This window comes from Anas platyrhynchos, chromosome 2 (assembly GCF_047663525.1).
Source record: "Anas platyrhynchos isolate ZD024472 breed Pekin duck chromosome 2, IASCAAS_PekinDuck_T2T, whole genome shotgun sequence".
In the NCBI taxonomy this organism is placed as follows: Eukaryota; Metazoa; Chordata; class Aves; order Anseriformes; family Anatidae; genus Anas; species Anas platyrhynchos.
In genome coordinates, this window is record NC_092588.1 from 131,008,351 (window position 1) to 131,036,278 (window position 27,928).

Sequence of the window (27,928 nt, forward strand, 5' to 3'; positions counted from 1 at the left end):
AATAGAAGTTATGTGCTGGAAGTTGTCTGACTTCAAAATTAATTATCTTACTTTAGGGTTTTAGGGAATACAGTAAGGTTTAAATGCTTATTCTTTTTGAATATGTTATTTTTATTATGAAGAACATAAAATGCCAGCATTTTTTGAGAAGATTCTAACTGTGTTGTGATGGTGGGAAGGGGAGTTGTACACCAAACAATGTGGTGATATTGTGTTCAAGTTGTTAGTGGACCAAGCAAGTAGGGATGGACTGTGTCAGGGAAGCTTCTTGCACATGTAAGTAGACATATCTAGAAAGTTAACAGACCTATCCCAATTAGCACTGCAGTGGTTTGGCACAGGTAAACTGGGTCAAAATGTATTGAATGTAGTATTCAGTGTACAGAATGTGTACAAAGTGTACAGAATGCAATATTCATTTACACCTGTTTCAGGCTCTGGGCAGCAGTTCAACATGGCATTAGACCTCTAACCAATCTTCCTCTATCACCCATATTTGTGTGTTGAGGGGCTAGCCAAAGAGCTACAGACCACTGATCAAATCAGCTACTGACAGTATCAGGGTTGCACTGCCTTTTAGCTATGGCTTATACTCAGCTCTTGATCAAGGCAAGGTCAAGATGCTTCACTGACAACTCATTATTTATTATTTTAACATAACTGCAAATTTCAAGGGGTCACATCATGGATCCTATGTTGTAATTCTGAAAATGGATGAGTAGAATAATTTCGTGTGAGAGTGTGACTGTTCAGTTTTGGCTATATATCTGTGTAAGTTAAGACAGCATGCCTGCTAAATTGTAGGTGTGGTGCTTGGCTTTCCATGGCAAGTCTTATGCAAAACATTATCACAGTATAATAATTTGTAATGAAATTCCATGATACTGTCTTTCTCACTAACCCTTAGTCTTTTAAACTGCATTCACTGTTTATAATAAAGCTGAAGTATTTTGGTACATCAGACAAAAACCTTGCATTAAGTATCCTTTCTGATCTTCTTCTAGATATGTTGAAAGTATTTACCATCAGAGACAACGTGGGTTTTTATTTCATTAGGGAAACTGGGGTACAGAAAAGTTTCTTAAAAATAAAATTACTGCAGGAAAAGAAATACCTTGAAAGTTTAATAATAATCTTTGTCAAAAGCAGTGTTTGTATTTTGCAAAGAAATCACTTGTTCTTCCATAGTGAAGCTAATTATTCTTAACACACACTAGCTATGCTGAATTGCAAAAGGAACACTAGGCTTTGTAAGTTGCAGGAATTAAAACACCATCAGTTGAGTTAATGAAGAGCATAGAATGAATATGATCTCATTTTTGCAATGCAGTTAAAATGAAAACCATTTAAAGAACTGTTGCAAAAATCATAATTTAAGAAGGAAAAACAAACAATAAAGCAAATGTTTACTATCTATTTTAATTACTTACTGCTTAGAGGTATGCATTAGGGTTATTTATTGTTTGATTTCAAGTTCTTTCATTTAATGGCTTAAGACTACAGTGGCTAATGGTCCATTCTGAAATCAAATGAATACAATCTTTTGTATTCCATTATGCAAAACCAAAGAAAACTATTTGGGATCATTTCATTATGTTAGCATCTGAAAATCAGTACTTGAAATTGCAGGTTAACATAAGGATAGCAATGTGAAAGAGAATATGAAAAATAAAATTCTTGCACATTTTTAAAAATAGAACTTTATTTGAATAGAGGAAAAATTGAGACTAGGTTTCTGAATTATATTCTGAAGATGTGAATGCAATAAAAATGCTATTCCCTTTTCATATTTTAATGAACTTTACACTTTTCTAGTGCTTGATGGGAATAAGAAGTTCTATCTTGAACAAAGCAATAACAACTTTTTTTTTTTTTTTTTTTTGCATATCTGTAATAAAGAAGTAGATGGACGTCCTCCATTCCTCCAAAGATCCAAGATATGTTTTATTTTCCTTTGTGAAAACTATGTATTCACCTATATAATTAGGACATGAAGTCAGAAGTCTTGACTTTTGAGGCTTTTTTTTTTTTTTTTTTTTTTTGAGGCTAGGAACCCACAGTGCACTTTCCCAGTGTCTTTTTGAAATGAAAATTAAATCTTGGCTAGGAGCTTAGAAGAAGCCCTGCCAAACTGCCTATAACAAAATCTAGGGTAATTTGCGTAAGAGATCGTGGTAGTTTAGATAACTCAATATAGTTAAGTTTTACATTGAAAACATATGATTCACAAGATTAGCAATCAATCAGTATTTCTGGTTGGTTGCCAGTAAACCAGTTATTGACAGAGAGAGGGGACGTATGGTAGGCGTATGCATCTTTAAATGTTTGACATAATGAAGGGATTTCTTTTCTGAATTCTGTCAGTGTAATACTCTACAGCAACCTTGTACAGAAGTGTAATTTATTGAACTGTAAATCAGCCTAAGTGAGGTACAGTGTGCCCTGCTTTTCAGCAAGTTTCAGTATTTAGCATGCATTCAACAGCATAAAATAATTAAACTCTTTCTTTAGACAATAAAATAAGGGCAAACTTCTGTGTATGTTATGGGTACAACTATATGTCTGTAAGAAGAAGGAAGAACTGAAATGATCAGGGGGTGTTTGAACATGCAGTCGTACACCAAGGTCTACGAAGCAGGTTGTTTATAATGTTTTCTCTAATATTTTTTCTGCTTTATGTGTTACATGTGCTTTTTTTTTTTTTTTTTTTTTTTTTTTTTGTACTGGAAAACTTGAATCTTTACCTGAATTCAGTGTTTGTTTGTTTGTTTCTTTGTTTGTTTTAACCTAAACTCTGCGTCATTCAAATATTGCTGTTTGCGGTTCAATAGTGCTAATAGTGCTTCATTTTCTGAGCACAGCCCACCCTACTTCATATGTGTAGATTAAGTTTTTGTCCCAGGGAAGTCATGCTCAACTCATCTAGTTGTGTGGTAGCAAGTGAATTCAATTCTGATCAAGAGCCATCTGCTTTGTATGTTTCTACACTACTTCAGTAATAGGACAATCATTGAGAAAACTCCTTGTTCTTTTTATCTCCTCCATCCTGTTTCTTCCTTCAGTGAGCAATATAAGTTGTCATATATCCTGCAGAGATTACAGAACTGTCACTTATTTAGACCAATGTTAGTTTTGAGTCTCATGGGAGCAACTTGTGGAAGTACCAGAGTTGCCACTAACAGATAATCGGAAATCTTTTTATTTCCTTTTTGGTGATGCAAGTATAATAGTGATTGGAGAAAACTGGTAATGTCTTTTTGTCGCCATAGGTAAGAACAATGGTGCCAATTTAATGATTATTTTTTTTCCCATCCCGAAAGTGTCACATCACCTTAAGCTTGGTTTGATCCCCCATAGTGAAGCTCTAATTTTAACACTAATGCTGATAATTTAGAGAAAAGTTTTCTGTAGCGTGCAGAATGTGCTTTGTAGTCTGTATGAATAAAATCCAATTATATGTAGTTGTGATGTCACCTATCTCACTTGCATAGATTTGGCTACCTGCTTTATTTTTGCCACTGAAACGCTGCAGCAATGGAGTGTAGGAGAGGAGACTGCTGCAACAGCGGAGGAGGAAGAAAGATCAGGAAGGATTCCTGATTCCTTAGAGGAATCCTAATTCCTTAGAGGATTCCTGATTCCTTAGAGGAATAGGGAGATTTTGTTGATACAACTCAGCATTTTGGATCTAGTTATCCATGTTCAAGATTAAATAGTGAAATGGTTTGAAATAGAATCATGTTATCATTAATACAGTCTTATAATTCAATATTTTTGTTGCCTCCCTTGTTTAGATTTAGTTTTTATATTGTATTTTGCTACAGAGTTGACTTCAGTGACCTAAAATTTTCAATAGGAAGATTGGCCAGTAGGAATAGGTGTCCTTTTGAACCTCTAGTTAAAGCACAACTATACAATTCAAATTGTGACAGATGGAATACCCTTGTAAATCTTTTGTATAAAGCTAAAGATGGAAGGATTTATTCTCAGATTGTTTCTTTTGTACTATAATTACCATATAAGGTGCTACTAAATATGATGGCTAATTACATAACAGTTCTAGCTTAGAGCTTGGTTTGTTAGTAAATCACAGCTGAAACATGATCATTAATTTAATATGGCTTAAACCTCACATCATGTCAAAATGGTGTGAAATGCTTTAACCAGTTTCTTGAAGTTATACTCCTCTTGTTTATTGATCTGGTTATGCCTGCACAAAACACGCAGCTGTACTTTTGGCCAGCTAAATTGAAACTCTTAAGAAGTTAACAAATCATTGAAAGCTATTTCCAACTATATTGTTTTTGTTGGTGCTTCTGGACCCATCCACTTCTGGAAGCCATTAAACATATGGGCTGATTTTTTATTTTTTTTTTAAATGCAGTCTTATTTAATTTTCTTATTAATTTGTATAATTTAACTAATTTGAGAATTGATAACAGAATGTTTGAGTGATTTATGGTTTGAAAAAGAAGACCAATGTTTCCCTCCTAGAAAATGGAAATTGGCTTGTCAAACGTTTAGATGAAGAATGATCAATCAATAGCATTTTAATAAGGAGAAAAGGCTTAAAATTGACTGAAGGTGGCTTTTGTTTAAAGGTGATTTGGTATGTGCAAATTACTAAGCTGTCCCTGGAGAGGATTTTCAAAAGCAATATTGGGCACTGATTTTCTTTGTTTATTCCATTCTCTGTCTTTCTGTTCCCCTTGCCAGGGATTTCAATACTTACCTCACCATTGTCTTTGAAATCTCCCTGACTGCATTTCAAGTACTGTGTATATTCTACTTATTTGCACTTACAGCTATCAGTTTTAACTGTTACTTTTCTCCAGTGAACATACTGCCTGGATAAGGTTATTTATTTTCAGCACAGGTCCATGTCAGCAAAGGGGCTAGCTGACATTGATCCTATTGACTTTAGAAACTCAAATTCAAAAAGTATGTGCACACATTAGAGGAATAGAATTGACTTGGAAAGCCCCATTTAAAGTCTTGCCTTTTAGTTTTCTGTGTGAAAGCTTAGTGCAATGTGCTTGGTGATAGAACACTGATTCTATCTGTGCATACTGGTACACAATTTCAAAATGGGTTCTAACTGACTGCAGATTTCAGAGGTTGTGATGAGAAGTGACTGACCACTCTTAGCAGAAGCAAATTTCAAACTTCTCCCCCAAAGAATCAAAAAAGAAGAAGATAGACAATCATTACTTTAAAATGACTGGGACAAGGATGAAAATATATATATATATATTTTTTTTTCCTTTTCTACTTCTTATTTTTATCCTTTATAAGTTATTATGAAACTATGAATTTGTCAGTCTTAAAAAAAATATTAATATATTTGAGAGAGAGTAGTGATGCAGACCTCACTACAAACTCTAATTGGTATTTTGTTTGTAGATTTTAAGTATGATTAGAATTATTTTGTATGTATGATCTTTGCAAGAGAAAATTCATGTATGAAGGATTACTACATCCAATTCTGGATGAATATAAACACACTCAAAATCTCTTCCAGCAAGCTACCATATCAATGCAGTTGATTTTCTAGTGAAAAATTCACACTATGTTTTCCTACTAATAGGCAAGCTGCACCAGATGATATTAAAGAGAATTGATGAGAAAAGTTTCAGAGCTTGAATTCTTGATAGAGACGGCAATTCATGGTAGGGAACTTCACAGAGACTTTAACAGCCAGTTTTGTACTTGCAAAGGTTCTGCTTCATGCAGTCTGAAGATGGAACGTATTTAATCTGGGAAGAAAGGAAAACGTTCATTCACAGTGCTTAGGGCCAAAAGGTAGAACTAGTTCATTTAGTCTGACTGACCTTCTGCAGTTCTCTAGCTTTATCTTCTAGCAAGCAGTTCTTGGTAATACATCCTTGTGGTATGTTAATATGTTCCTTTTTACAAAGAATAGTTTCTTTACGTGAACATTCCAGGCTGGGGGTATTGATAATCACCTACCAAAGGAATCAATGAAAAATATAACAGACAGGTTTTCGGCCAAACAAAGACAGCTACTCAAGAACAGCGGTACAAAAATAAATAAATAAATAGCTAAATTGTATCTTTTTGCCACTGCAGAAAAAAAAAAAAAAAAAAAAAAAAAAGGATTGGCTAAGCAAACTTTGACCTATGGACTAGATTTCAACTAGATTTAAAAATAAACAGCATCAACAACAAAAAGAAAAAGAGAGCAATCTGGCCAAGCATCATTTATTTTCCTTAATAAAAACTAAGCATTTGTAAAGCCTGTGTGAGATGTTTGCTGCTTGTGCATTCATGCAAGTAGAGTCTTTATTCATGTTCTAAAAACAAGGTTTTCTTTTATGAAAGTTGTTTGTGGTTTTTTTTGTTGTTTTTTTTTTTTGTTGTTGTTGTTTTGTTTTGTTTTTTAATTACAAGTTTGAAAGGAGAATATTTCATAATATCACTCCTTGAAAGTATAAAATTAAGGTCTCTTATCTGCTATGAAAGAATAAGAAATCCATAAATAGTGTATTATGACATGGACAAGTGTGACACCTAGAGGCCAGATGTTTAGGCTCCCTAAAGAATAATTTTTTTTCAGCTTCAAGTTTTGCACAACATATATTTTATTTGGGAGTTAAGTTATGCAGATACTATATTTTGAGAAATTAAGTATGTTACAACATATATGCATTGCAATATATATAAATATATATATATATTTAGGTTGTTCACATTTAGCATATTTTTGTGGCTTCCCTGACTATGCTCTCTTGCTTTCATATGAAGAAAAATAATAGACCACTACTGAGTGTGTTGATAAATGCTCAAAACTCCACAGGAAAACCTAAAGAACCCTGTACATCTTATTCTGGCTCAGAGTTCTGAAAATCTTTTAAAATTCTTGAAGATCCCAGCTCAAGAGAATCATTTAAATACATTTCTGTCTGTAGTAAAATATCTGCAAGAAAGTCAGGTTCCTATAAAAATGCAGAGTTAGGAATTTTGGCAAGGGAATTTATTCAGGGGTATATAGAGAATATAAGTTCATTTGAGCTGTTGTTTTGGAATGTTTAGTTGATGAAGCTTGTAAAATAAACAAGCATGAAAGGGAACATGCCACCTCTAATACTTTCTTTAAAATTCAGGTGTGAGACCCATACAGTGCACTGTGTGGGAGTGCAGTGGATATATCCAAGGGCCCACTCCATCCCATAAAGTAGAAATAGCCAAGGGTCTCCTAATATAGTGATTGAACCAGATCAGTATGGTAAAAATGTAGGGGGCTTTTTGGAAATTGTTATCAGATTGGTGTTATCTGTAAGAAACTCAACAACCACACATTGGGGTGTATCAGGTACAGTCCTGTTAGCCAATCAAAGGAAGTGATTGTCCTGTTCTACTCTGTACTGCTGTAACTTGAGTACCGTTTGAACATTTGGGTACCACAAAATAAGAAGGACATGAAAATATTAGAGAGCATCCAAAGAAGGACTATGAAAATAGTGAAGGGTCTAGAGGGCAGGACATTTGAGTTATGAAGTCACTTGGTTTCTTCAGCCCAGAGCAGAGCAGGCTTAGGGGAGGCCTCACGGTGGCCTGCAGCTTCCTCAGGAGGGTAGCAGAGGGGCAGGCGCTGAGCTCTGGGGACAGTGACAGGACCTGAGGGAATGGCATGTAGCTGGGACAGGGGAGGATCGGGCTGGTGTTAGGAAAAGGTTCTTCACCAGGAGGGTGGTTGGGCACTGGAACAGGCTCCCCTGGCTTCCCAGCACTGAGTGGTTCACAGCACTGAGCCTGCTGGAGTTCAAGAAGCATTTGGACAACGCTCTCAGATATATGGTCTGTTTTTTGAGTGGTCCTGTGTGGAGCCAGGAGTTGGACTTGATGATTCTTGTGGATCCCTTCCAGCTTGGAATATTCTGTGATTCTAACTCTAGAGCTCTTTCTAGGGAGATAGTCAGCTTAGTTGTCTGTGGCAACACTTGTCCTTTTCATACTTAAGTGAAGGGGGAAAGTCTTCTTGGATATAAATTCCAATGAGTTCAGTTAAGGAGGAATTTGGATTTCCTACATAAGAAATGAAACACTTTTCATTCTCTAGAATTTGGGTGATTTTTTCAGGTATTCTAGTATTCACACAGCCAGAAGATTTAGAGGGAGAAAACTATAGAATTTTCTATCTATAAACATTTATGGATCTAGAAGAATGGAGACTGAAGCTTTACTAAGAACTGCTGGCTTACGCAGAGCCTACAAAGTTAAAGGTGGACAAAAGTGATGCTGGACACACCCCTTATTGAATGTTGAGCCTAGAAGCCAATGTACCATATGTATGCCTTGCTCTCTCTATGCTCTTTGACTTTGTCCAGTATGTGTAGAAATACAATGTCTTCAGGATAGAACATAAGATGATCCTGAAGCACTTATTCATGGCATTTCACAGAGACAGGTTTATGAAATGCGACTGCCTACTAGCGCAGGAATACACTACTACTAGCGGGATGATTCTGCTTGGCAGGCAGCTTTTCATACCCAGCGGCTATGAAATTTGTATCTTGTTTTCATTTCTCTTTTCACTAAATAAAAGATACGATATGTTTGTTTTGTCATCCTCCAAGTTTTTAATTCTAGGAAACATGAACAAAATAATTCCAATATTTTCTGACTAACTCTACCTTGTTTTCTTTTAAGTCTTTAAGATTAGCCACTTTTCCCTAGAAAGTAAAAAAGTGCTAATGTGTCAATCACTTGAGAGAGCAGTTTACAGACTCAACATAGCTTCAGTGCCTCAGATAAATAAATGTATATGAATACAGGTCTACTGAGACCCATATGTTGATGCTCCAAGGTACAGCACTGACAATACTATATGTTACTACAGATACAGAGACTAATGTTGATTGCAGTTTATTTTTATGCTTTGTCTAGAGGTTTCTTTTCAGAAGTACTTAAATGTTTATTTTGGGAATGCATAAACCACAAACAACTGGTAATTTATGAGCTTTAGATATGTATTAGAATGTGGGTTGTCAGCGTGGGCTGGAAATAGTGGCTGCATTATTAACTGTGAGGGTGGCCCTTCATCTACTCTAGCAAATAGGAAGTACGTAAGAGCATGTTGGGCACACTGGGGTGGAAAAGGATACCAGCAGCTCTCTGGATTATTCATGTTAATAGAAGTTGAAGCTTGCAATCTGTATATGCTGCTTCTTATGCCTGAAGTCTAACTCCTGCAGATAGGTTAGTGTATCTCCAGGCATCCACCTTTTTTGGCCTGTGTTTTCACTGATCTTTTCCTGCTCCAAGTGAAAGAAGACTGTTTGGGCTGCAGAAATGATGCACTCAGAAATGAGTGTTTACCAAAGACAGCTCTTCAGGAATCCCTAATTTTCCCAATTATGCCTCTGTTCTTTCCCTTTGATGTTTTTCTGAACAGTTTTAAATGCATCATAGCTTGTCACCAAAATGAATGAAAATGAAATTACTTGTCCATAGGTTATTGGTTTTTGTCAGGAAAAAAAAAAAAAAAAAAAAGCACAGTAAAACCATTAAAAGTAGTGTACAAATATGAGTTTTAATCATCTATATTTCACTATTTTTTTTAAAGTATGTGGTCCTGTTATTGCATAAATATAAACCATTTGAGTGTTTGTGTATGTGTATTCACCCTCACATGATACTGCTTTGTTCTGCTGTCAAAACCCACTTTGATTCATTGTGCCAACTGCATGGATGATCTGTTTTCTGATGATGTTTCCGGATGATCTGAGTCATGTACAAAATATTTTCAGAGGCTTTCTTTAGACGTTCATAAAAAATCTAGATAGAATACATTGCAATCAATAACTCTGAAAAGGTCCCTTTTCCCCTAGTCAACCCATAAATGTAACTTTTCCCCTGGTGTGGAACTCCAGTTAAAAAGCCAAGGGTTTTATTCTTAATTCTTCAAAGAAGTATATGTTATATATATCTTATTGTAACTATGCAAGTCAATAAAGCTATTGCTACAGATTTCCTGATGGTCTTAAGACTTTTTAAGCCCTTAAACTCAGAGTGGATTTTTTTTTAATAACTGGAAATAATTTTTCTTTTTCTTTTTCTTTTTTTCATAAATTTGTGAAGATGGGATTATTTTTAAGTTTTTCAAGTGTATTCTTATTCTTATATTCTTATGTATCATGTAAAGCAATGCACATGTGAATAACTTAACCTAAATTTTCCTGTGGAATTGCTGTACTTCTATAAACTCAGAGAGTGTTTTGTTTTAGTAGTCCAAGTCAGCAAAAGACAGGATGAAGGGGTTTCCATGCTTCCTAAGGTGAATGCAGTATGATGTAGCAGAAATAAATAAAATGTATCTCTAGAAGTGCTTTAGCTGAGGTTGCAAGTAAGGATGCTATAAATTTGTTAAGATCGTGGCTTTCTATGTATCCCTTATCAACCTATAATCTCCTGATTGTTGCCTGTTTTTCAACAGCTGAAGAACAGTAATCCACACTTGCTTATCTCTCTTAATCACAGCCTCACAGTGCTAGAGCTCCCTGAGCCTTTAATTCCCTCTTAGAGGCGTAACAGAGTGGAAAGTAAACAAAGACAAATTTGCAACCTTCAACATTGCTAATTTGCTCTGATGTCAGAATATTTAAACAGGCAAGGACTTGGGAATTACTTGATCATGGCTGATTTTAATCTAATGCATGTGAAAAGGCAGAGTCTGGGAAGGTTGTGCAAAATGACAGCCGTCCCAAGAGAGGTTCACTGAAGGTTTCTTTAAACAACAATAGCTCTGTCCTTTTAAAACTCTGGATCCTGTGTTCCTACAGCATGTTTCTGTAGCTGCTTGCACTTTGAATGGAACATTTTGGATATGGTAGCAGTTTTCTTGAAAATATCTCATTTGCTTTGCAGTTTATAGATGTCTGAAACCTGATCTTTAGGCTTGTTATTGCATCTGTTCACTGGGCAGTGGGTGGGAGAGATAAAGATGCCTATTTTAAAAGCTTTGTCTCTCTCCACGTTTTTGTATCATCACGACAGCCTAATGTATCCTGAATTCTTTCATATGTAAAACTCAGTACATGCTTTAAAAGTGATTGATAACTTGATCTTCAAATTATTCTAAATTACATAGTTGACATTTATGCATATATATGTGTATACATACTTGCTGGGTAGCAAAGGATGTTATTTTGCATTATATATTACACACAGACTTTCTCTACCACAGAGATAGTGCGCTTACACCTCCATACACAGCAGACAACTGTGTGTTATTACCTGAATTGGATTTGATAAATACACAAGAAAAGTTATGTTTTTCTTTCCTTTCATTTCCCTTTGTGAAGACTTAAAAGTCTATTTAATGCATGAGTAATCACTTATTGTTTGTTGTTTACAAAATGGTTAATGCAGCATATATATTATCAGGACAAGTGTCTGATGCTTTCCTAATTAATATATATTGCTCTGGTAATATCTGTTCTGGTTGTACAACTTGTGTTTCTGAAGCACATCCTGATGATGATTTCTTTTCTTCTTAATGTGTGTCATCTGGGATATTCCAGTGAGAGATGTCTGGGAAACCAGGCTTTCACAGTCACTCTCTGCCTTGAGATTACAGCACTGGGTTATTTGTGTTTCTCCTCATCCCTGTTCTGTCTCTCGCTCTCTCCAGCTGGTGTAAATGACTGCTGCCGCCTCTCAGCGCAAGATAACCTGCTCAGTCAGCTGGAGCCCCCTGCGGACAGCTGTCTCTCTTTTAGCTGATGGAAAACTGCAACTAACCGCTGAATGGAAGAGCGTGGAGTAGCAACCATACTAGCAGCAGCCGCTGCAGCAAGAGCGAGCAAGGACTCTATTGTTCCCTAGTGTTAAACAGTTTTTCCTTTTCAACTGGCATGCACAATAGCAGGAGAGAGCTTTCCAGTCCGCATCTCCCCATGAAGAAATTCTGAAGAGGGGAATATTATTTGAAGAAGGTTTCACGGTTGTGCTGCAGGCTTTGGATGTGGGAGCAGGCTGCTGGAGGAGGCATGGGGTTGAGTAAGGGGAGCGCTGCTTTCCCCCATGGTCCGAGGGTTTGTGCTGTGCCAGCCCGCTGCGTGGGAGTTCTTGTGGTTCTGCTGGTGGGAGCCTGGGACGCTCGGGCACAGAGTGAATTTCAAACTTCATCTGTGTATTTGTGGAAGACTGGTAAGTAAGGATGCTACACTAACACAGCAGCAGTATGATTATTTTTTGTTGTAAGTAAGCAGTAACCTTTCTGTGTGCTTTGTGTACGTGCAGAGAGAAAGTTAAATCTACATTAGTAATGTTTATTTGCAGGATTATAGGAAAACAAATTAGGTCGCCTTCCAGTATTTCACTGGCCAAGCAACTAAGGCAATTAAAAAAAAAAAAAAAAAAAAGAAAAAAAAGAAATGTGACTGTCATGCTGTTATTGGGATCTCTCATGCATCTTTGAGTCTTTTGATGTTTTTCGTTTTATTTAGTAGCTCTGTGTTGTATGTAAATAGCAAAGGTCAGGGCTTTAGTGCCTCCTCACAATGGAAAGGAACATTTGTTACAGTTGGAGTTAGCAACGTTAACAGTGCTCTAAAAATATTGACATTTCACAAAGAAAGATGTAATGCAGCATGTCTAATCTTCATGCTCTGTGCTGACATGTAATATATTCAGTGTGGTAATTGATGGGGAGTTGGGTTTGTTAAATTTAGGTTTGTTGCACAGTATATAGGACACATGAAAGCTAATGATGGATTAGGTGAAATAATCCAACTGATGCCAGATCTCATAACCAAAGAGCCAAAGGCAAATAGGCTATGTGGATTCAGCACCACACTAGATAGATAATTTCCTCTACTTTGGCACTAATGAGTTACGTGTCTGTTTTAAAGATTGCATAGCCATAACACTGTTCCAGTATTAACTTTGCATTAAAAACCAATGGGGAATTTTCTTACGTCTGTCAATATATTGTGTTAATTCAGAATTTTGATAATGAGGACTACATATGTTTTAGTTCTCTAACATAGTAACACTTCCTACATAAGCTTCCAAAACTCCTTTAGGAAATTTAAAAATTTCAAGACAGTAAATATTTCACACTGACTTTGGCAGGTTTTATTGGCATGTTGCCAGGAACAAACCAATACAAAAAGTAGACTGTTGTTTAAGACATGCATTTCCATTAAGGAATAATATGATAGAAAACGAATGTGCAAATTCATTATCTGTATGAAAAGCAACTTTGAGAAGATAGTGTGTTCCCCTGGATGGAGGGCCCCAGCCTTCTGAAACAAAAACAGATCAATTCACAATTAAAGTGTTATCCTGAATTTTTTAGAGGCTTCATCTATCCAGCAGCTCAAGGAGATTAAAAGGAAATTCATTTAAACAAAAAGACAGGCTTTCCAATAACGCTATAAAGAGAAAGCTGAAGAAGGGAAAGTCCTTCACAACTTTCACTTCTGCTGAAAGATGGGTAGCACAATGACGCTGATGACCCTTTCCTTTCCTTCTTCTTTTAAAACACTCACAAATTCAAAACATAGTGATCAATTCTATTAGAGTTCTGTAAATGTTTGCTACACACTTAAAAAGAGATCAAATACATACATAGGTTTATAGAAAAATATAGTGATCATAGTAGCATTTTCATAAAGCATTTTGCGTTTAAACTACGTTGCTAGGCAGCAGTAGATTAAACTCTCCAGCATGTTATTATGTCTCCATTTAGTAGATTGAATTTTAAAAGGTTAATAGTAACTTGGTTGAGAATAATGACAACTGTAGTTAACTAATACTTATGAAAATGAACCACCAATTTGCTATGGGGTAGCTTGGTTTACCTTGAACATAGCACACGTGTTCTGAAGTCAAGTCAGTTAAACTAGCAAGGAGGAAACTGGCTTGGCTTTTTTTCCTCCGCCTTTTCTCCCTTCCTTGAAGAACTTTTGTTTAGAACAGGTATGATATAATCATGTTGTGTAATGAAGAGCTAGTTTTTCCTTTAAGCTCTTCATTCTCTGACCTTTCTCCTGTTTTACCCACAATAAGGAATAGGATAAGCATGTTCTCTGCACAATGTTTAATATCATAGCATCCATTTATTTTTTTTCCTTCCTTTGTGGGAAGTTCTAGAAAGTGAACTAGAATAACTGCTCATCAGTGATCTGAATGTATATCCAGCATGAATCTAAAGTTCAGCTAAAGTATCAGAGGGGAAAATAAAACTGAACTGGACAGTAGTGAGCTTATCCAACTGAGACAATATTTCAGCTTTTCTTTCTGTGAAAGAAACATAAGTCAAGGCTAAAATTGTGTCTAGGAAATTGGCATGAGTGTGTGTGTATGCCTTTTGGCACCCGTTATTGGTGAAGTATGTCCGTTTTCTTGAGAAACATGCTACTTTTGTTATTAATTTTAGTTTGGCATTAGCTATTGTAAGTGGCTTGAGTGTGCCTGACTTTTATTTCTAAAGATTTTTTGAAATAATGTCTTAGTGTATGCTGCTCCATGACTTCTAAGCAGGTTTACTGCAGTGTTATTTTAAGAATACCCTGGAAAATAATATACAAGGCTTATGGAATTTGAGTTATGACATTTTCTCTTATAAAATTGTGATACCTATTACAGTGTCTTGATACTTGTTTTTGGGGATGGGAATGGGATGAGGTCAGGGGCTGTTCTTCTAATTCAAATTTCACGTTTGTTTTGAACCTTTGAAAACCTCTCGGGGGTCATGACTCTTCCTATCACTATTCTCCTGTAAAAATATGAGGAGAGTGTACTCTTTAACCCTCTTGGGGTTTAATTACCTTCAATTCAGCATGGACACCATTGTGAACAACCTGCTTTGGGAAGGGAGGTTGGACTAAACGATTTCCAGAGGTTCCTTCCACCATTCTGCAGTATGGATGCCATCACAAAGTCATTTCTACTTCACCAACTGAAACTTAAGTTTTGACTGTCATCAATTTTTGAAGTTTTCATCTCCTATGAGATGAAAATAGTATTTGCTTTTGCATATTTATGCTGGAATTATGGTGTATGAATGGATCTCCAGTGTATTGCATGACATTGAGATGGATATAGTTGATTACAGTTACTAGTCTTTAAACTTTAGATTTCTTGCCAAACATTCACATTCCATACTATGCAGACCCAATGTGTGCATTTTCTTTGGGTACAAATACACAGCTGGCTTAATTTTACTGGTTTCTGGGCAAAGCCATCTAGTTTTTTAAAATAAACTAAGGCAAAGTCTCCATCTGTGCAGAATGCCTGGCTCTGTACGGCAAAATGAAGAAACAGCTAAATTACTAGAGTTGGGTTGTTATGTCTGTCTGCTTTATGACTTGAGAATTGCAGTCTTTAACTACTCATCAAACAGAACTTCTTGTATTGAGAGGCAGTGATTCCTCTGATGTGAGGTGGAGCATTTGAGTTTTGAAGTTGAAATAATTTTTTACCAACTAGGGCATTGAGCTCTACTATTTATTAATAGTTGTGTGAAATGGAGATTATCTCTGTTTCCTGAAAAAACATGCTTCGTGTACAAACTGGGAGGGGGGAGGCGGTGTGTCTGTATAGGAGAAACTACACTGGGCGGGAGAATAAGCACATTTCTGTGCATTGTGTTGTGAATGACTCATGGCTAGATGATCAATGTAATGATGATGGCTCACAATGTTTAAAAATATCTATGTAAAACTGTTATAAGATGGTATGGGCAACACAAATGTTTGTGGATAATACAAAACTGATAACTGCATACAAAACAAACACAGTAAAGCTGAAAGCTTGATGAAAACTTCCATGAAGCATGAAAGTTATAGTAAAAATGGGATGCAGTCACACTTTCATTTTGAATACTTGTTGTGGGCCAAGAACACTTTAACACATAAATCACCAGTGATAATGATAATCAAATGATCTATTTCAAAATGTAAATTTCTCTAGATTATTTGGAAACCTTGCTTCCACTGAACAACCTGTTCTCTTCATCAGTGGATGACCTTCTCAGAGCTGACTGAGTTGCAATGAATGGTTTGTTAGTTCAGCTAGTGCACTCCTACACTGAACTTGAAGGTGTTCATGAAATTTTTTGAATTTCATTATTATTTTATCCTAACTATTACAATGATCTATTGAATTGTTTCTTTGTACGCAGCCGAAAAAAGGAGAAAATATTCTGTGCCATAAGCAGTATAAGCTGCTTCCATTAACTTCTACTGATTGTTATTGTTCATTTTTCTTCTTTTAAAGTGATTTTTTTTCATATTTAAGAACAGCTTATGTTCTTGCTTATACCATCTCCATAGGCTAAGATTTTGATCTCGCTGTACATCTTGCAGTGAACAAACTGAGTATATTTACTGAGAATATTTATAGAAATAAATATTTCTATAGTTACCACTCTTTCAAAACAAGAAGATGTATGTTTTTTCTTGGTTTGTAGTTTCATAATGCAGGTGATATATATGCTATTTTTTTTATACACAACTGACTAAGCACAGGTATTTTTTGTCACATCAAAATTATCTTTTACTTCTACCCTGTACTTCATTTATTTATTTGTTTTTCAAATCAACTGACACTATGATCTGTGATGTGCTGTCAGTGTTGGGTGCATTGCCTGCCTACAGGAACTAATGTAATTACTGAAGAGTGCACAAGATCAGCAAGGTTCAATCACATTGTAAAATTGCTTCTTCCGACAGTTTGAAGTAATGCATGTTACACTCTTGAAGTGGAAGATATCATTGAGTTGATATCTCTGGAATAAGATAAATCATCAGAAAAAGTCCAGGAGGTAATGTCTTAACCATCACTGTCTTTTAAAGACTATTGATCAAATCTCAGATAGTATAAATCAGTATAGGTCTGCTGAATTATTTGAGTTATCTACTGTTGTATGATTATGAAGACTTGGTCTTCTCTGTAACAATTGCTGATGGCTGTTTTCCTATTCTTGCCAACAAACCACGGTAGAAATTTAAATACAGTTGCTGTAAGTGTAAGTAAGTGCCTTTTAAAATTACAAGTAAAAAATTACAGGTATAGAAAATGTACAGAAGATCAAGGGTTCGCCTGGGGGAGTGGATGCCCAGTTTCAAACCAGTGTGCCAAGTGGTTTCTAGTGGAACTAGAAGGGTGTTACAAACTCTTGCTGGCTAAGGGCTCTCCTTAAGCTTTTTCTGAGCTTTTCCAGGCATCAACATTTTTGACTCTTCTGTGCTTGGGAGGAGGACTGTGCAAGGACATCTTTCTTCACTTGAAGAGCCTATGAACAGTTTTTTCCTGTCATTTCAGGATGTTACTGATCTTATAACCACATATCCTTCTTCACTACTTGATAAGAACTCAGATCATAAAACTCCTCTGACTTTTTAATCTGTGTTAACATTGGCTTCACACTCTTAGAGAGAACACAACCTCTCTACTGTTGCATACTTTTCATATGCATTCCAAGGCCCAGATCTTTTTAAAAGACTTTGGTGCCAGAAGTGGAGTTAGAGAGAAGAGGGCTTGAACACTTTGAAATTACTCATCCAGCACCTTTGGTGGGTAACATACCTAAACTTCACTGAATAAAAAGTTCATTTCATTTTCCATATGTCCCTAGGACTGTATTTATTGCTGCAGGACTGAGTGCTCCTAGCACGTACTCATATGATGGGGGGAATGACAGGGCAGGGAAAGCAGAAGTCCTTCCTAGAAGTTCAGTCCAGCAGGCATTTCGAAATGAACCTAAATGTGCACAGACAGGGATGATCACAAGGGAAGAGGGAGAGAAAATATTAACTAACAGCTCTCTGATTAAAGCACTTACCTTTCAAAGGCTGTACCATCAACTTGTTTGTTGAGGGTGTTCCATCATGTAGCACAAAAAATCCCTACATTTCAGCATTGTACCTCTTTTTTTTTTTTTCCTTTTCAAAAGTAGACTAAAGAATTTTGCAGTAATCACAACTTGAGACGAGAGACAGATAAGCCTATGTCAGTAAATAGAAAACTCCTGATTTTAAAAAGATTACGAAGAAATGATCTGAAGAAGCGGATTAGATGGGAAGAGCTAGGGAAAATGGTGAATGAGAAAAGATACTTTAACTTCAGGCCTGATTGACAGGAAGGGAATTCACATGGTGTCTCTAGTGATGATGAAAGAGAGCAATGAGGACTTCTTCAGTGGAAAACAGATCTCTAGTTATGATACAGTGAATTAGAGTTCTTACCTACATATCTGTGAGGTTAGAAAGAGGTCAAAATTTTTAAATTATTAACATAAAAGGTGTTTTTTGGGCTTCATCTTGATTCCCAGGCCTTCAGTTACAGAATAAGATAAATGGAGTTTTAGTAAAAGCCGCATTTCATCTGCTTTTCAAAGCATAAAAATTGTTCGAACACAATGTCTTAAAGATGCATCATTGACTTAAATATAAATGATCCTCCAAGACTGAATGTGGTTAAGTGTTGGTTACATATGCCCTGTGTAAATTCATATTAATTAGGATTAAAATTTATCACTTTTATTGCGTTCTGTAATGTGTACCTAAGCAACCTCACTGTTTACTGTCTGTCTCCCAATTAAATCTGACTTTTATTTAGTCAAGGGGTGAGGGGTTGTCTATGACTTGAATAAGGAAATACTCATTTTCTTTAGACATGTTCATCATTCTTGTTCTTTGGACTCATTTATAAAGTATCCCTTCAGATTTTTTATTGAATGGAAATTGTACAAGGCAAGTATTCAGTCTTTGATCAATGTGAAAGGTTTTTAGTGCAGCCTAGCAATGAAACATTTGGCAGAGATGCAGAAAATGCATACTTCAAGAAAATTATTTAAATGCTTTTTAGTAATGTATCCTTATTTAACAAAACTAAATTAAATATTTAAGTAGTGATTGGAGGAAAAAAAAGACTTTTTTTTTTCCAGTTACTTTACCTTATCTGAAATAGGGAAATAGATGGAAGTGTGGCTGATATTGTAAGCCTTTTGTTAACATAGAGAAGTGGTATGCTCTGGGCTAATGGTTGACTTTTTTTGCAGGATAGCATTTTCAAGTTGTCAGAAAAGCATAAAATGGCAGCAGGTCATGTTGTACTGGCAGCTAAGAATGTCTGTATTGTTTTTAGCAGGTGCCCTGGAGTGCTTATGCTAGCTGAATAAGCTGAATCCCTCAGTTTATGGGGATACTGGAATAAGAGAAGCCCCTAAAAGCTGTAGGTTGTTTTGTTCTAAGGCTGGCTGCTCTAGTGTTGGGTTAAATCTGTTTATTAGTATCTTATAGTCAAATATTTAGCTTTACAAGATTTAGCTTTTTTAGTTCCCCACTCCACTTGATGTTGAAGTTTTCTTTTTATGGTGTTCATCCACTCACTTGTTCATATCAGAAGCATTTAATTTTTAACAACATAACTACAGATTTAATAGAAAGCCCAGTTCCCATAGTATAAAGGTTATTATTCTGAAAGTCAAGTAGTAATTTTGACATTTGTCGTGGTGTAAACTAAATTGTGTATTCAATTAAGTACTGTAGCTGAGAATTATTTCTAGTTTATGGGCAATACATGTATTTATGTTGTTTATTGGAGGTCCTTTACTGCATTCACAAGTTTCTTCATTGTATATGTCTTTTTTTTCCTTTCCTATATTCCTCTGTTGGTCCACAAACAAGGTGTCTCCAGGCCTAGGGAGGCAGAAGCCTCCCTCTCCCAGGCTATAGGGAAATTCTTTTCCTGATTTCTTGATTAGTCAAAATCTCTGTTTCTATTGTGTTTCTTTATCTTAGACAAATGAAGCTGAAAAAAAAAAAAAAACAAAACATTTTGGGTTGCCTAGGTGGTTTAGGTTGCTTAAAGGTCTCTTTGAATTCAGACTGACAGAATTGAAATACTCAGTTGTATTGCACGGAGCCTCAGAGGAGGTACTGGAATGGCATAGCCTAAAGTTGAGATAACAGTAGTATTATTGACTTGGGATTTTATTTATGGATTTTTTGAAAAATCTATTTTTGTCGAGTAAGGCAGTAATAATATACTGAAATAATAGTTATTAAAATAATGGAAGAATCAGATGAAACATCCAGAAAATTTCAAAAATCACAGTAATTGGCAAAAGTTATCCTTGTTCTGAGCTGTGAATTTCCCTGTCAGAAAAGACGAGATCCTACTAGGAAGTAGGATTTTAAATGATCACAATTAGCATAGCCATATTGTTCTGGTTATTAAATGCAAGTCAAACAAAAGCTAACGTAAGCAGTTTTGTTACAACTATCAGAAATTAAACTCCCCTAGTGTTCCCATTATTTCCCACTTTCATGTATGTTAAACGTACCGGTGCCTGGCATTTCAAACAAAATCCAAAAGGCATATACTGTGTCAATCAGTGTGCTCTCAGCATCAAATAGGACTGTGCCTTTTGCCATGGCTGACATTTCAGGTTGTCACAGTATCTTTTTTTTTTTTTTTTCCATTTTGTGTGTGTTCCAAGATTGTTTTGGTATTTTTATGTCTGTGGAATAGAGCAGAAAAAAATTACGTGCTTGTGTGAGCTTAGTGCCTGTAGACATAGCCCTTACTGGCCCAATAGAGAATGGTGTTGCTGGAAACAGAGCTAGCTTTCCAACATCCAAATCCTGGTAAGAGTTTTCCATAGGTATTTTGAAAGAAAGAGAGAACGAATAAATAACTTTCTGTGTAGACTGTTAATATTGCACTGTCTTTTTGAGGCTATTAATTGGAAAGGGTTTCTAATGTGATGAGATGTACTTAAAAAAATTAACGACATCTCCTAAGCCAATGAGAAATTTCCTAATGAGATGTTATTAGCTTCTACATCCTGTATTATGCAAAATGAAATGTTTATATTACTGAGCAATAATGTAACTCTCCCTATGTGTATTGGGGAATAGCTATTTTACCCAAAAGCCATTAGAGAAATAAGGAATGGAACAGAGAGAGATTGTTTTATAATGACTTGTGTTTGTACAGTGCCTAGCACAATTGAATTCTCCTCAGTTGCTGGTGCTCCTATGTACCACAGCTTTATACAAAATGATATAATTAAGACTTGTTAAAGAGGCTGTTCACAAAGATACAAAGATAAATTATTAACATTTTAAAAGAACATTCAAATAATTTCAAGTGCCACAAATAGTTTAAATAGGTGATACTCAAGATATCATACTGGAAGACAGAAAAGGAAAAAAATGTTTTCAGAGGAAAACAATGCTAGGAAAAACCTTTGAAGCTGTTCTGTCGATGTAATAGTTCCAAAATGTTGGGAGAAAAATGTTTTCAGTAGAAAACATTCCTAGAAAGAGAGATTTTTAAATGTTACTTAGCATTTCCACATTGGCAGATTTGGCAGTCATCCCTTTTTCTATTTGCATGTAACAAAATTCTTGTTTCAATTTAATAAGAATGTGCTTGATTATCCTAAAAGATCACTTGGATTATGTAAACAGGTTTTACTTGTTTTGCAATTTTCTCCTGACTCACTGAACCAACTGTTTATGGCAATGTGTTTTGCCCTCTTTTATTCTGTTTTTATTGGTTTACTTGTGACTTTTGCTCAAAATAATGCAACTTTACAATAGTTGCATTATAATATATTCTGTAGGTGTCTGTGCAAAAAATAAATGTGCCATAGAAACACTGAGTGCTGTGTGTTTTGGTTCAGTTTTACTGCTTCCAAGACACCATTACTTTAGCACATGTGTAGTACTTGCCATATGCAAAGAAAAAAAAAAAAAGATGAAATGAAAGAGGAAGAAACAAGTTACAGGAGTGAAGATCAAAAGCATGGAAAGTAAGGGCAAGCAATCAGCAGCTACTTTCTGTCAAATACAAATGTTTAAAATGGAATGTGAGATTAAAATCTCAAGGGACTGAGAGAATTAAGGCAATTATTACATAAACAAATACAAATATTTTTTAACTAACACAAGTTTTCTAATGAATCTATCTTGAATCTATTTTCTTAGGACATTTCCAACATTGTGTGTGTGTGTGTGTGTGTTCATTCTTCCATGTATAGATACTATATCCACACATTGTTGTATGGATCCAATGGCACTACCTTAAAATATAATAGTCTTCAGACCTAAGGCTTCAATGTCTGACTGAAAATATAGCACATCATGAATTCGTGGTCTCATCTAATAACAGAAGTATGTTTCTCATATACCACTAACTTATTTTAAGAAATTCCAGCTTTGCTGTTGCTTGCTATTATTAACAGGAATACTTTGAAGGCTGTCATTGAAACCTTTTTTTTTTTTTTTTTCCTCTTGTAACCCTAAATGAAAGTCAAAGCATTGCTTTTCAGACGGCAGTATTGGAAAGACCAGCTTGTTTCTGTGAGACATGTTTGGTGTCATGCAAAAGATAATAAAAGGAAGAAGAGGGGGAGTGATAAAGCAGCTGAACATGCAAGGAAGATTTGTAGTCTTTAACTTGACGTGGATGAATGGGTTGTGGCTCTCCATATTTCAGCTTGATTTATGAGTGTGAACACCTTGGGTACCTGAACCATAAAACTAGGAATTTCAAGTTTTCTATACCCTGTGTCTGTAGGGAGCTGCAGAAATACATTGTACTGTTGAGTTTTAAAATGCTTTAAAAGCCTTATGGAATAAATCAAGATGATGAGCATATGTACAGATTATAATTGAGACTTGGTTTCTTTTTTATAGCACAGATTTGAGCTATTTTCTCAGATGTGCCATCAATTATACGTGATAGAAGTAACTAAAATCATGATTTTATTTTTAGATAGCAATGTTTTTGTCTTTTTCTAATACTTACTCTACAAGAGTAAGCACTATTGTGCTGAGGATGTTATGTAGTAAATACCTACCCTTGAAAATATTGAATTTGCTATTAAAGTGTTTCAGAATTTCTCTTGAACAGTGCAGTGCCTAGTTTCTCTCTTAATACAAAAGTTAATGGTCTCTAAGGATCAGGGTTCATAAACTAAAGCTGAAATTGAGTAGTCAATATTTTTACCTTTTGGATGTAGAAGTACTTCTTCCAAAATGTTTTTGTTGTTGTTCATTTTGAACCCTTGCATATAAATGGTTCTAATGTTTCTCATTAGAAATGAAGTAGCAATTCAGTGAACAAAAAATTGCTGCCATACAAACAGGAAAAATATTTCAAAATGAGAAAAAAAAAACTGTTGCTTATATAATGCCTTCATCACTATCATTTAAAAAGTATCTTATAGCTGTGTTCGATCTGATGAGAAGTCTTTAGTATTATACTAGAAACAGATGAAATAGTGACTGTGTATCTCTGAGAGTAAGTTACGTTCCTGTTACTGATAGTTGGGTGTAAGCCATTGTAAGAAAGTTGGTAGATAATTTGCTACTGAAGTCAAGCTTATGTTGCTCTGAGGAGGTTTGTATGTACATTTTCTGAACGAAGACCTTCCTACTTCAGTAAACTAAAGGCAATGTTATATATATGCCTATATCTTTCAAATATATTTTCTCAGCAAGTAAAAACACCATTATCCAGAAAACTCACCATTATTATACTAAGAATGGAACCCAGTCTGTATATAATCCCTTTAGAGAAATTAATAGCATTCCTAGAGACTGGCATTCATTAAAGAAAACATGGATGTAAAGAGAACCTGAGATGAAAAAAATGTGCAACTTAATTGGGGACAGTCAGGAAGAGCAAAAAATGAGTCTTCAGTCTTGTGATGCCTACATCATTTGCTAATGCAATTCAGTGTTGCAAATTCTTTTCAGTTTAAGACAGACATTTTTCACCTTTTATGTAAATGTTACCACTTGAGAGAGAGTTATTATGGAAAGGAAAGATAAAATACATTAAGAAACTATAAAACAAAGATGTCCTGCTTACTTTGTAATGAATCAGGTAATATATTGCATTTTTGTTAACTTTTTTTTTTTTTCACTGAAAGTATTTAAAAATAAACAAGTTACTATTGGTGAAGGTTTACTAAATGTTTAGAACCTTTCAGAACTAGTTTAATCTAGAAAGGGAAAACAGTTTAATGAATAGCACGTAGGGGGGAAGATACTACATAAAATTTGGAGTTTAGAGCATCAAAGATAGGATGGCAATTAAAAAACAACGAACAAACAAGAATTTACACTTATGTTATATCACTTTACCTGTGTCTGAAGCTAATAGATGCAGAGTTAGTCTCATTTGCAATAGTTGGTTATAAGCAAGGAGTCCATTTGAAGTAGTAGTGTTGCTTTGGTTTTGAATTTTTAAAGATGAAGAAGGCTCCCTGAAGAAAGAAACTCATTAAGAAAGCCAAGGGCTTTTTGGAGAATACGTTCAGTTCAGGGTGGCTTTTTGTTCCTCACTTTGTATGTCTCAGAGCACACTGCAGCTTCTAATGAAAAAATAATGCAGTTCATTAATCTGGAAAAACTTCTGAAAGTAGCTACATTTTCACAGTATTCTGGGAATTAGTTTGAACATAATTGGTTGGATGTCAATATTAAAAAGCACTCTAATGAAAAAGGGAATGCTCAAACTATGATAGTTTGCTGCTTCTGATGAAAAATTTAATGAGGCTGAATAATTACCCTTTCTTTTTTCTTTCTTCCCAATCTGCCATGTCTTTCCCAATCTCTACTTTACACTTACTGTAAATATTTTAAACAGTAGGATTTCTATCCATGTAATTGAAAGACTACACTGTTGTCTGCATATTGCAGTATTTTATAGCCGTTTTGCTTTTTTCTGTAATCCTTTTTCCCTTCGTGACTAGATTCCTCAAGAAGAGTATTTGTCAGCTGTCATGCCCCTCAGCTATCACTTAGCTGAACTGTGCTTAGTGAACTCTAATCTTTCTTGATAAATCAACCTATTAGTGTTGTGCCAAGCAACACAGTATCTGCCATTTACATAATGGTTCCTCTAGTTGCTTTAATGTGACTTTTATCTCCTAACTTCGGGTTGCGAGTTATTTCCTTCTGAGACGCAATGATTGCCCAAATATGTATACATTCCAATTACGGAGTTGACTGTTAATCAGTCCTTTAATTAAGTTATATAGCACACTGAAGCTGGGATTTGTCCTGGAGAACCCATTACAAGGAAGGAAGAAGAAGAGGGAAAAAAAAATAAAAATAAACAAAAAGCCCCAGAAACATACTGGACTCTTCACTGAGAGGATGGCCAAACACTGGGACAGTATCCCCAGGGAACTGCTCCCCAAGCCTAGTGGAGTTCAAGAAATATTTGCAGATATATGGTTTGATTTTTGTGTGGTCCTGTGTGGAGCTAGGAGTTGGATGCAATGATCCTAGTAAGTACCTTCTACCTCGGGATATTCTATGACTATTGGAATGGAGAGCCTTTACTTGTTCTTACAGTGTTTCGATATCAGTTTAACGTTATGCACACTAAAAATAGTGTGCATACATGTTGTTAATACTAGCTGCAGTACAGATTGTTCAGGTATCTCGAGTTGCAAAGGGATTCAACACTGTAGTCACATAAGAAATGAAGCAGACTGGTTCTTTAAGACGCAGTTTTTGTATATACAGAGGTTTTAAATCTGTTTTTTTTTTTTTTTTATTTTATTTTTTTTAATTTTAGTAGGTATGATAATCCGTAACTCCTCCCCACAATGTCTCATCTGACATATATTAACTCTTCCGTATAATATCCTTTTCGTATCTCAGTGGCTTAATAGATCTTATATTGAGATGTTTGTCCCTGTGAAGAGTGTCTGTGATAATTGCTCATTCCGTAACTTCTCAGAATTCTAGAAAACAAATGTACCCATAGTACCATAGGCCCCTACCTGCAGCAAGAAACATTAGCTCACCTTTTGGTCATCTTATACTAATGAACTTCCAAAGAGAAAAATAAGAGAACTTATTTTTTTTCCTCAGGCTGCCAACATTTGAGAATTTTTATCAAAACTAAACTACTGAAGTTAGAAAAAAATTCTGAACCATTTTGCTGTTTTTGTTAATGGTATTTTAAATTTTTAAGTTACAAACCCTGAATGTCACACCATGATGGTGATGTAAACCTTCATTTGAATTTTCAGCTGCAGTCCTTGGAGATATTTGGTACTTCAGAAGACATTTACTGACTTTTCCAGAGAGCCTGCAGTCTTGCAGATGACCTGGAATGCCAGATTAGAGCAAAACTCCAAGTGCTTTGCTATGCTCTAGTTCCTGGGCTACAAGCCACCTTGTCACTTACAGTGCTCTTGATGTCATCATATACATGTATGTGACATTAAGAGATCATATCTTTTTCCTCACTTCATAAAAAGTTGATAAACTTTTATTATAAGTTGAATAAGCAAAGTGTGACACATACCTACACAGTCTTTAATCATAGGATTTTTTTTTCCTAATTCCTTTTCATTTAATAATTCTGAATTTTATCCTTTTACTGTGGTCAAGAGAGGTAAATCTGAATATTTCTAGCAATATATATATAATGCGAACATATTCTCTTTTACCATACAGATCACAATATGTGCACTTCTGGAGGATTTTTCCATTGAGAAAGTAAAATTTTACATGCATTTACCTCCTATGACTTTAATGCCATGAATCGAGCTAATGCTTCAGTGAGTTCTCAATTCAGGGATGTAAGAAGATTTTTAAAAAAAAAAAAAAAAGGCTATATTTTGCCCAGACATAATTTTAGATGTCTACAGAGGAGGTACTTTTTTAATACTAATATCTATACTAGATAATATTTTATATTTTAATTTGAAAATTAACATTTGAGATAAGAAATATATAAAGTCAGCTTCTTGTTTGTTGGATTGAAAGGGGGAAATGCTCTCTTTGAGAAGTCCCAAAATATTGAGGTGTTTGTTTGCCATTATAATTTGTAATTTATGCCATTTTTTTTTCTTCAGTATGTGTTTTGTAGTATCACTTTCTTTAAAATATTGAGCTTAGTGCAGGCAGCTCTCAATATTTCCTACAGAGCATCTATTAAAGTTTGATATAGGTCATAATGATGAGATTCTTCCCATTGTGGAAACATCTTTAAAACCTTATTTCTTCTTATGTCATTGCATTTACCTCTAGTTGCAAGAACATCCTGTAGGGCAGCTTCCCAGAAGCTCATGAACTTTCAGTTTTAGTTTGTGGAATTCGTATTAGTTGCTTTCATGTGTGTATATATATATATATATATATATACACACACACATGAAAGCAATATATATATATATATATATAATATATATATATATATATATATTTTATATTTTTTTTTTTTTAAAAAAGGTCATTATCATGGTTACTAGCCATGATAAAACCTATTTAAAAAAAAAAAGTCTAAAATGGTTGTCTTGATCTTTTCTTTCCAGGAGAATCTTAGGTAATGTATGGATTACTCATTTTGCTTTAGTTGAGTAGTAGCACCTAATCCTTTCAATAAAAGAATGAGAAGCAGAAGATGAATTCAAGCTAGTTCCTGAGAAAACAAGATTTTTCTCTTATTTAGGAAGATTTTTTAAAAGGTTACTCCTTTATCCCTCAGAAATATGAGTGACTGTTAAAGTTGATTCTCTAGCATAATGCCAACATAGGTTTAGCAGGCAGGTTTAGTAAACTGGAGTTTTGGATTAATGTAGATTGTTTTACTCCTTTTCCAGTTAGAATGAAAGCCGTATTCTTTCAGTTAACCTTTCATTATATCATCAGGAAAGTTATAGGTTTTTGCTAGTTCCTGTAGTTGCTGCAATTTGGCTGATGGTTTAAGATTCTGAGTAGGAGTTATGCAGTTTTTTGTGTGTCTAACCTATTTCCATCTCCCTTCTGCATCTGTCAAAATGGTTGTATTTCTATAGAACCGAAGTAATGGAAACAATTTTTACTCATGTGGTTTTTCTCACCCCTAAGGTGAGAAAAGTAATTTTAAATTTCTGTACAATACAGGCAAAAAGGAATTTACTCCTCATGTT

The 27,928-nt window shown here is 35.1% G+C and overlaps 1 protein-coding gene across 1 annotated transcript in view; it reads left to right on the forward strand.

Moving 5' to 3' along the window:
- THSD7A (thrombospondin type 1 domain containing 7A) overlaps positions 1–27,928 on the forward strand; it is a 281,624-nt gene that overhangs the window by 65,707 nt on the left and 187,989 nt on the right. Inside the window, exon 3 of the mRNA XM_038174823.2 lies at positions 11,654–12,171. Coding sequence (XP_038030751.2) covers positions 11,985–12,171 — 187 coding nt within the window. The 5' untranslated portion in view covers positions 11,654–11,984. The remainder of the gene's footprint in view (positions 1–11,653; positions 12,172–27,928) is intronic.